This window comes from Corylus avellana, chromosome ca1 (assembly GCF_901000735.1).
Source record: "Corylus avellana chromosome ca1, CavTom2PMs-1.0".
Lineage (NCBI taxonomy): Eukaryota > Viridiplantae > Streptophyta > Magnoliopsida > Fagales > Betulaceae > Corylus > Corylus avellana.
The window spans coordinates 50,238,492-50,249,786 of NC_081541.1; the positions used below are offsets into that span (position 1 = coordinate 50,238,492).

General features: G+C 33.7%; 1 protein-coding gene across 1 annotated transcript; it reads left to right on the top strand.

Moving 5' to 3' along the window:
* The first annotated feature begins 4,662 nt into the window (after positions 1 to 4,662).
* On the top strand, positions 4,663 to 5,894 carry LOC132174353 (mitogen-activated protein kinase kinase kinase 20-like). Its single transcript, XM_059586023.1, has one exon. The coding sequence runs from the start codon at positions 4,827 to 4,829 to the stop codon at positions 5,892 to 5,894; it is 1,068 nt and encodes a 355-aa protein (XP_059442006.1). The 5' UTR covers positions 4,663 to 4,826.
* Positions 5,895 to 11,295: the final 5,401 nt, after the last annotated feature.

Here is an 11,295-nt window from a genome sequence, read left to right on the forward strand (position 1 = left end):
AAAAAAAAAAAAAGTCGCCGCTAATAACTTCTCAATAGCGACGACTTTGGGGTCGCCGCTATTTGTTTAATCGCTAAAGACTATATTGCTTGTAGTGAATTAAGACAACAAAATATTGATTATAAAATAAATCTCTTTATTATTTTTCACTTGACCCCAAATTACATTATTGAAAGGATAACAAGTATAACAGTATAAACATTTGGCATAGAAATGGAGTCATCCTGCCTTTCCATCCAATAAAAAATAATAATAATTATTATCTTTTTAATACTCAGGTTTTCACTTTTCCAACTTACGTTTTAATTTGTATTATAGATAGTACTTGATTTAAGGGTAAATACCAATTTAATACCTCCGTCATTATTCCGTCAACCAAACTAACCGAACCCTGGTCTGGAGGTGGTTGACCACCCAATTTTTTGGCCAATGGGAGTGGTTGAACCACTCATAAGGTCCATGGAGATGGTTCGACCACCCCCAGATGGGTCGCAAGGGTGGCCAAAACCACGCCATGGCAATCTGCTGACGGAATTGTGATAAGAGTATTAAATTGATATTTACTCATAAATCAGGTATCATCAATAATACGAATTAAAACTTAGGTCTGAAAAAGTAAAAATGTGAAAACCTAAGTACTAAAAAAATAATTAACCCAAAAGAATATACAAGGAAAAAACTAAAGCTCCATTCATGGGTTGCAATGTCCTTCAACTTCTTTTGGGTGGCAAGGATTTGGACCAGGAGGTGGTAGCTTTACTTGATCTTTTGGAAATATCACCTTCTTTGCACCAAGTGTTGGCTTCATCATGCCACCCAAAGGCCTTGAACCCTCAACAAGATTGCTGCTAAAAGCAATCAGCAACAGCAGAAGGATCGCCATCTTCATGAAGAACACGATGGAGAAAGAAGAATAATGTGTAGTGCTAGTTTCCATTAATTACCAAGGGATAAATTATTGGGAGGCTTTTAGAGAATATATCGAGAGGCTTGTTGAAGAATATTTATGATATGTATCTATATATATACATGAATGTATATATAAATTAATATATAATTCCTGTGAACTTCAAGGAACCTTCCTAGAACCTTTACATTAAATTAAAAATATACATTATATTGCATGCATTCATATTAATCTATCGAAACCTTATAATTTCCATAGCTTTCTTATTATTCTCACCATAATCGACTTCTTTGATCACTTCCAATAAGAAATTTAGTAATATCCCAAATCATTTTGTAAAAAAAAAAAAAAAAAAAATTAAACGCAAGAAATTACACGTTCGACCACAACCAGAATGAGTTTACGCGTGAGATTGTCCTGTCAAAGCTGTAGAAATTCTACTGCAATTACTTGAACAGAGAGTTCGTACGCAGATTCTTGGCAAGTTCTTGGTAGCTAGGTGCATGCAGGAGCTGCTATACTTTCACAGAAAGTTCATAAAAAAAATCTAACCATATAACGTACCCAATCCATCTTCTCCTTGCGACCCAAGAATTTTTTTTTTTTTTTTTTTGATAAGTAATAAGGAGTTTTATTAAATATAAGAAGCTTATTTTATTATTTTATATATATATATATATATAGCTGCAAATATACATAGTTTGGGATAGAAAATTATAAATATAAGAAGTTTAAGTGTATTTTCATATGGCCATTTCAGATACCAAAGGTGTAATTACTTGGACATATCCCACAGGAAAGCAGCTTAGACCTGCGTCTCCCTTTTGAATGGTGTGCTTCTCTGGCGGGCAAATTTCTTCAAGAAGAATTTCTTGTAATCGTCCGAGAAAATTCGAATAGTGAAGTTGCAGCATGAAGGTAATGGAATCATCGTGGGTCCTTCTGCCATGCATGCTTCGGTCCAGATAATCTCTCATAGTTATCTCCAAATTATGCAAACCTGTTATTCAAGTAATCCAAAATCATGAGTACCCTTCGTAGAATGTGTGTAGTGTACGTCCCGAATTGTAATCTCCGGTTAAAGAGTTCATTTTGAGATTTTGATATAATATAATATTTTTATGGATCTAATAGTAATCTTAAAGGTGTCTGAAGAAATATGTTGATATTTATGAAAATAGATTTTGATTAGTGGAATTTAATCTATAGGCCTTGATTTTATAAGAAGTTTGTTTTAAACCTTGATTTACGCTATGGATGATTTAAAAGCATCAAACGATTTTATTTATCGCAAAGGAGGTTATTTTGGGTCGTAAGCTAAAATGATTTAATTAAAAAAAAAATGAAGCAATAAAATAGGCTAGGTGTATACCCACGTGAAGATGTTTAGAAACTTCTTGTTCGGTTCGCGGAATAGGCAGCATAGCTATTCCTTTATTTAGTTACACACTATTTTTTGGAATAGTTTATTCCAATGGGACTACTAATCTCAGACACACAGGATTAGCTAAGCCAATAAAAAATGAGTAGCTTAGCTAATCCTTAAGGAATGAAATACATCTTTTAAAAATATCCATACAATTTTTTAAAAGACTTAAAACAAAATAATAAAATAAAAAATATAAAAAATAAAGTAGGTGGCCATGCGGGTCGTCGGGGGTGGCCATTTTTATTTCAGGGTTTTTTTTTTAAAAAAAAAATATGAATTTTAAAAAAATTAATATGGGGTTTTTCGTAATTTTGATTCAATTTCAATTTAAGCATTCCAAGTCGATCTGGAGTCAATATTGAAAATGGCGGCTAAGAACTTCCCCAATACTCCTTCCATATTAAGAAACAAGATAGGTCCCAAATTACCTGGGAAAATAGATTGACTGTACTTGATTTATACAAATACCCCATCGTATGAAAAGAAATTGTTGTGAGTACACTTGTGAGTATTAATTCTCACATTGAGAAAATATAAAAGAAAAGAGTATTTAATATACCTAAGTGGACCTTAACCCATTAGCTTAGGATTTTGGGCTAGAGTTGTGTTCAATTATGTATATTAATGTACTCTTAGTAAAAACTTCATAATCATTTTATCTCCCCAACAAATGGTATCAGAGCCATGGTTACTTTCCTGGGACGGATGTTTGGACGCGTCGGGTTTAGAGTTGTGTCTCCACCCACAACTAGGGTTTAGAATTGCATCTCCATCCGCAACTCTTGATGTGAGACACTCTTGAAAATGTAAAAAGACTCACAAGCGAGGGGGAGTTGGGTCAATGTGAAGAGACTCACAAGTAAGGGGGAGATTGTTGTGAGTGCAATTGTGAGTGTTAAGTCCCACATTGAGAAAATATAAAAGAAAATAGTGTTTAATATATCTAAGTGGACCTTCGCCTATTAGCTTAGGCTTTTAGGTTAGAGTTGTGTTCAATTATGTATATTAATGTACTCGGAGTAAAAATTTCATAACCGCTTTATCTCCCCAACAAAAATGATGCTTACATAATCCAAAATGCCAAAAAAAATCCAATATAGGCAACAATCCAACTACAACTTTGATTCACGAAAGTGAAGTCGTGAAGAAAGCAACAAGGGATATTACTAGCTAAACTGATTGTAGTCGCTTATGCTGGACGATGTGTAGATTAATAAACAAAACCCATTTTAACTTAGCTTATGGCTACCTTATGAGAGAGTTGGGAATACTAAGAATCAATTGAGGCGGTGAGGAAAGAATCACCAAGATTAGATGTTTTTTAGGTGCGTTGTGTGGTAAAAACAAAAAAGGTAGCAAAATACTTCCCAACATTAATAATTAGTGGGAAAAGCGATGACAAGGTAATTGGTTGGGTTTTTTTTATACAATGATAATAGTTTAAATGTGCACAAATTTTAAATTAAAATAAGTATTATCATACTTTATTTTGTATTAATCCTTGCATTTAATAATTAATTGTGAGATATTGTTTAATAATTAATTTTTAGCTTAAATAGTGTCTTTATACTAAAAATCATCTGTTGTACGAGTTAACAGGATTTTGAGCGAGAAAGAAAAATTAAGTGACATCCATTTGAACGGAGTTGAGCTTCCTCTGGTGGAATTTCTCAGGATCATTAATTTGCTTATAATTAATCAAAGCACCCACTTCTAATTATAAGGAGGACATTACCTCATTTCACGAAATAGATAAAAGTTTGTCTCATCTATGGGTAACTTATATTTCTTTTTCTTTTTTTCTATTCAAATAACAAGAAAAATGTTATATGGTATTGAACACGATAAGAGGTGGGCACCTTAACAACAAAATTCAAACAAAAAAATAATAATATTATAGAGTCAAAATAAATAGTAGATGATGAATTCATTAATAATGCAGCCGAGGCTATCTTAAGGGTGGAACAAAATAAGTAGGGGTGAAAAGGCGGGAGGTTAATAAACGTCTCAACAACTGATTTGATCCGTATTTAATTGTATTAAATCCTAACCAGTTAAGTTCATATTTGATTCGTGTCGAATTTACAGGTTGTATACAAAATTATTAGCCCTAGCTCACGTAGATGCATGTGTGTATACACAAACTAAATTACTGCCATGTGTGATTTATATTAACATAAACAGTTGGGAACAAAGTGAAATTCAAGCAGCTACCATATTGGACACAAAATAAATAGATAAATTGAAAACCAAGAAAAAAGAAAAAAAATCGAACAGCTGGCGCGTAGCATGTAATACGAAAGGAAAAGGAAAGCTCTGAAAGTCGGTTTATGTTTTTAAACCGCCTTCATTACACCGACTTAACGTAGATATAAAACACTCTGATCAACACTAGAAATCCTTGCTCACATCAAATTTCTACTCACAAACACCGACCGACCCATCAGTTTCCAATTTTCTTCTTTGGTTTCCCTTTTCATGTGAAGATCGATGGATGGTTATCCATGCTTCTCTTCCGCACCCATGAAGTGGTTCAAGATGAAAGTTCTTGGGAGAGGATCGTATGGTACAGTACACTTAGCAATGGCAACAACAAACACTACTGGTTCTTCTTCATCTGGGTTTATCGCTGTGAAGTCTGCGGTTATTGAGAAATCATTTTCGCTCATGAAGGAGGCGGAGATCCTCCAAGAATTTGTTAATTGTCCTGAAGTTGTTCGTGGGTTGGGGTTTGATATCAGCTATGAAGGTGGCTTGTGGTTCTACAATTTACTTCTGGAGTACGCATCGGGAGGCACCCTCCATGATTTAATACAAACAAGTGGAGGAAAGTTGGATGAAATTGACGTCAAAAAATACACTAGAATGATTCTCAGGGGCCTCCGTTGCATCCATGAAAAGGGTTACGTTCATTGCGATCTTAAGCCAGAGAACATTCTTGTTTTCTCTTCTCCACACGGTGCAAGAAGCAAAAGTGTGAAGATCACCGACTTTGGGTTATCCAAGATTCCTGGAGATTTGAATGAGCTCATGACAAAAAGGTATGATTTCCGAGGAACACCACTTTATATGTCTCCAGAATCTTTTCTAGTCGGTGAAATCAAAGGTTGTTTGGATATATGGTCTCTGGGTTGCGTGGTGGTTGAGATGATTAGCGGAAAGCCGGTATGGGACTCAACAGGCAGCTTAGATGGTTTGGTGATTCAAATTGCTACGGAGTCGCCCAACATACCTGAAACCATGTCCGAGATTGGCAAGGATTTCTTGCGGAGGTGTTTTGCATGGGACCCAACAGAGAGATGGACGGCTGAGATGCTACTGCATCATCCTTTTCTCCTTGAGACTCAAGCTCCGCCACCATCTACAAAAACTGCTCTAGATTTTTCTGTATCAAAGAAGCTGCCTCCTCCTCCTGGGTTTGGACCAATTGCAAAGAGACCGTCATTGCCCAAAACTCTGCCTCCTCCTCCTGGGTTTGAATCGATTTCGAGGAGACCAGCGCTTGGAAAAAATCTACCTCCTCCTCCAGGGTTTTCTTCCAGAAGAATCCTTGCATGACTGGGATTAACTGAAGCACAGTAGTAGCTAGACTGACTGATCTGATCATGAGTTGTAGTGCCACGCCCACCTTGAATTGTTGATCTTTTAGAATGATCAAATGATCATGCCTTGTAAAAATCTTATAAATGAAGTTGAAGTTTTCTTTATTCAGATGACTGTTTTCTTGTAGGAATTCTATTAATTTGTATTCCCTGCTTCAAGAAAATATATATATCATATGCTTTAACCCACCTTGTTAAAATTGAATAATCGATCATAGGTTGCATTTACATCAGCCTTTGGTGATCAAGCTATTGCACTCCTAGCCTTCAATATTGTTGGACAGCTATAAAATAGTTTAAGGATCTGAAAGAAAAACAAAACAACGTAAGAATTGAAAGAAGTAAAAAAGGAAATTTACAGAGAGTCATACCTCCTCTTTCGCCTTTAGTTCTCTCTAAATTAACCTTAGCACAGGAAATTACAAAGAGGTTAATTTCATGATGGGGACCAATCTAAATGCAAGCATATGTAGCACATTGTGTGTCTTGTTTGGGACTAATTCACCTGACACAATTGTCACAAATTGAATTGCTGTCATTGAAAGCCCCCTTTTGTCAAACAGTTGGCATGCCCGTGAAGGGCACTGCCCTCTTCCCACACACCCCCCGGCTGGCAGAGTCAGAACGGGAAATCAGGTCATTGGTTACGAGGTTAATTACATGCACATGCTCATTAATTAGCATGAAATGGGAGGATTACGATCGCAATTCCCCTGCGCACAGAGGAGGAGAGAGGGCGCAATGAAATTGATTCAATTAATGCTACATTTGCTTTTTCCTCAGTGAAGGGGGCATGGGAAAAGCTAGCTCTAGTTCTGCTTTTCTCACTAGGCATGGCCATGGCCGATGCTATTGGTCGTTGAAGAGCCCAAAGGCTCCATTTTTACGTTCATCTCTGCCTTCGTGTAATGACGCGTTTGTGTTTACCTGAAGAATGAGATACCCATTTGGGCACAGAGATTAGAGTAATCTGTCCGCATACGAATAAGGCCTTGTCTGATCATGGTGTTTGACAGGAGTTTTGTAAAGGGCCCGAAGCCTACTATGCCTATTTTCAGAATTCTTGGCCCAGTTTATTGGTGGGTTTATCCGTTTATGCACAATCCCATAAAAAAAGCTCTATCTTATTGATAGAAGCCTTAGAGTTGGTTTCGATTTGCGATTTTAAAATGTGTTTTTTTTGGAAACACAATTCAACGTTCGACAAAATTACAGTTTGACCTTTAAAATTGTAATTTAACCTTTAAATTGCGTGTTTTCAAAAAGTACATCCTTACATGCGAATCTAAATTTTTTTAAAACCCAATTCCAAACAATTTATTTTTTTGAGTTTTGATTTAAAATCCTACTTCATGTCTTAGGAATTGTAATGCCAAACGCACCCTTAAGCCTAAACTCCTTTAACTTAAAACCAAGCTTGAAGCTAAAAGGTAAAAAATATTACCAGTTATCCCAAACGTAAAAAATTAAAAATAAAAAATAAAAAATTACATTTGGCTCTAGTACCATGTTAAATTATGTATCTCTTTGCTTCCTCTCTCTTTTCTTTCTCTTTCGTATTTTAGTATTTTAATATTTTATATATATTTCAACATGGTATCAGAGCAACGTTTTTGTTTCTGCAGCTTTTAATAAAAGTTTTATGACGTTTCTATGGTGTTTTCTAGCATTCTCTTTTGATAATCTCCCAATTTTTGTGATCCTCGACTTTATTCATTGGCGAATCTTGGCACAATGCGGTTTGGCCCTTCATAGGATTTTTAACAGCTAGTTTCCATTCTCTGGCCTCATTGTCAGTTGCGTCTTGGCCCTTCACCAGGTTTTTTTAGTGGCTTGTCTCCATTCTCCGGTCATCACTTTCAGCCTGTCGGCATTGCCTTGATCCAACCATCAACTGTAGATGCCTTTAATTTCTTCTCTTTTTCAAACTCAGGCTTACACCTTGAGTTTGAAAGGAGATGTTAGAATATATTATTTTATTTGTTAGAATATTTTATAATTCCCTTATTTTATTTATTTAGGAAGGTTTATTTATTTCTTTATGTATTTTAGGGTTTATTTTGGGTTTCTTACCCACTACTCATTGTCTCTTTATAAATAGAGATCTATGTAATAGTTTAAGACAATTCAAAAGTTCAACAAATACTAGGGACAATAAATATACAAGATGTAGCACATACGTCTCTCTCCGCTTTCGCTCTCTCTTTTCTTTCTCTTTCATATTTTAGTATTTTTATATTTTGTATATATTTCAACACACTCGTTTGGAAATTATTTTCCTAATGTTCAAAAACTATCAATTTAGAGTATCGAACTTGTAATTTTTGCAATGTCTCCCCTTTGTTATGATTTTTCGTTAAATCTTGTCAAAATTTTCAAAATATCTCTACTTTTTTTTTAATAATTTTTTTTTTTTGGAAAAAAATAATGGCAAAGACTCAGGCGTATATATTTTTGCAAATTTTGTTAAATTCTTATCAACATCTGAAACTTTGTAATTTTTTATTTTATTTTGTATAATAAAAAACATAAGTATTTTAAAAAAATTTAACAAGATTTAATAAAAAAATCCTGACATAGCGAAGGATTTTTGGTACTCTAAGGAGAAGTAAATAATCAGATGGAACAAGAAAACGGGAACTGAAAACACATTCCATCTAATTTGAGCACCAATATAGAAGTAGATTATTTATCATGGATGGATTTTGGAAATGTCATCAGAATAAAAAGCATTGACACTGCGCACATAATTAACACATATATGATATAGATCCTATTTCCCTCCAAATTTTAGCTATCAACTTTTATTATTCTATTTAAATAATTTTATTATTATTTTTTTTTAATTCTTCCTCCAACAATCATATAATTTTTTTTTTTTAAAAAAAAAAAAAATGCAAAGCACAAACAGAAAATCCAAAGCTAGAAACAGTTTATCATACAAAACTACATTAATATGCTTTTCAATAAAAGAAATCCAAAGCACAAACATAAAATGTGCACAAATGGAGCAAACCCAGAACAGATAGAACTTTTAATAGGGTTTCTCCAAATCCAAAAGAAAGAATAAATGAATCAATAAGTAAAAAAAAAAATCAACCCCTAAAATATGATAAACCTAACTAAATTTACGATGGTATTGTCCAAAGAGAAGTAATTTTTGGTACATCAGCGTACTTGAACAGTAAGCACGCCGGTGTTAAAATATTATTAAAATAATATTTAAATAGTAAAAAAATAAAATAAAATAATATTTTAACACCGGCGTGTTTACTATTCAAGCACTCCAGTGTGCCAAAAATCACTGCTCTTTGTCCAAAACTTTTATGCCTAGAAAGAGGAGACGAGAAACGAAATGGGAAAAACAAAGAAGATCGAGGAGAGAGGTGACAAGTAGTTTTAAAAATATTTTCGTGTGACATAGAAGGTGAATCGGATAACACCCATATTTGAAAATGTGTTTTATATACAATACACCTACTTTTTTTTTAAAAAAAAAAAAAAAAAAAAAAAAACTCAAACCTCTCATATTCGTGTGGCCACCCTCAACATAGAGGTGAATAGTGATCACGTAGCCATCAAGCCAGAGAGAAGATTACATCTACTTTTTTTAATTTTTTTTTAAATAGTAAATTATTATTTTGTTAAAACATTTATCCAAAAATATAAAAATAAAGTTTAAATTTATGATTTGAGATGTTAATTAATGAATTTGTTTTGTAGTTTATGCTTCTGTTTTTTGAGTTGACGTAGCATGCAAACAAAAAAAGTCTATGGGTTCAAAAGCGTCATTGCTTGCGTTAGCTAGGTGCAATGATCTGCTACCAAGAGTCCGAAATATATAAAACACAAACAAATATTTAATTGTAATTGTTCTATGAAAAATGACAAAATGTCTCACTCTCGAGTATATATCCAACCAAATAACCTTTTTGACAAAATGTTTCACTCTCGAGTATATCCAAGCAAATAACCTCTTTTTTTTAATGCATCCAAGCAAATCATTCAAGAAAAATGTTACATACACTTTAACATTTTTTCAAACGTAACTATAAAATTTATAATAACTTACTATTAAATTTTAGATAAAATTGAAAGTGGTTGTAGGCACTCCCTTTGGTCATTTGGGGCGACTTTTGGCCATGGGTGCTCAGATCACCCCCACCTGGCCGGCCATCACGAAATTTATTTTATTTTTTTTAATGTAATTGTGAGTATTTTTGAATTTTTTTTTTTTCAAAAAATATGGGGCATTTTTAGAAAGTTGAGACGGAAAAATGCACATGAGCCATTTTCTGTCAAATTAGACAGAAATGGCTGACTCACATTACAAATTTTTAATACTTTCTTGGAGTACATTGCCAATTTTAAAATATTTGGGATGAGGCAGCGTGACTTAGTGGGCTGCAATGATGAACAACAATAGAGAACATATATGTATTTCTAAATCTTGATTCTATCAAAGGATTTAAGAAATCTTCTCTAAAACACTAGATACTCTATAGGTTTTGAAGGAAAAACAGAAGAATGCTCAATTCTAACGCTTCTTATTGAACAAAATTCAATCATAAACAAGAATTGTATTATAGGGTCTATAAAGTATGTATTTATAGCCCAAAACCTAAACCTAATAAAAATACGAAACTAAATCAAAGTGAAAGTACTCTATGGTGCCCGTTCGGATGGTCACCCAAATAACTGAATTTAGAGTACGTAAAACAACCCAAAACTAAGTAAAAATTGAAACATAACATAGGGCCGTTTGGACGGCTTGCGAACAACCTATTAACGGAGGCTCTTTGGATCTAGTAAACATCGAAATTAACAAACTCTTGTAAACATAAACAAGAATTGTATGTATTTAATCATAAACAAGAATTGTATGTATTTAATCATAAATTCAATCATAAACAAGAATTGTATTCTAGGGTCTATAAAGTATGTATTTATAGCCCAAAACCTAAACCTAATAAAAATACGAAACTAAATCAAAGTGAAAGTACTCTACGGTGCCCGTTCGGACGGTCACCCAAATAACTGAATTTAGAGTACGTAAAACAACCCAAAACTAAGTAAAAATTGAAACATAACATAGGGCCGTTCGGACGGCTTGCGAACAACTTATTAATGGAGGCTCTTTGGATCTAGTAAACATCGAAATTAACAAACTCTTGTAAACATAAACAAGAATTGTATGTATTTAATCATAAACAAGAATTGTATGTATTTAATCATAAATTCAATCATAAACAAGAATTGTATTCTAGGGTCTATAAAGTATGTATTTATAGCCCAAAACCTAAACCTAATAAAAATACGAAACTAAATCAAAGTGAAAGTACTCTACGGTGCCCGTT

Coding starts and splice junctions, on each gene's coding strand:
- LOC132174353 (XM_059586023.1), top strand. CDS start 4,827: ATGGATGGTTATCCATGCTTCTCTTCCGCACCCATGAAGTGGTTCAAG.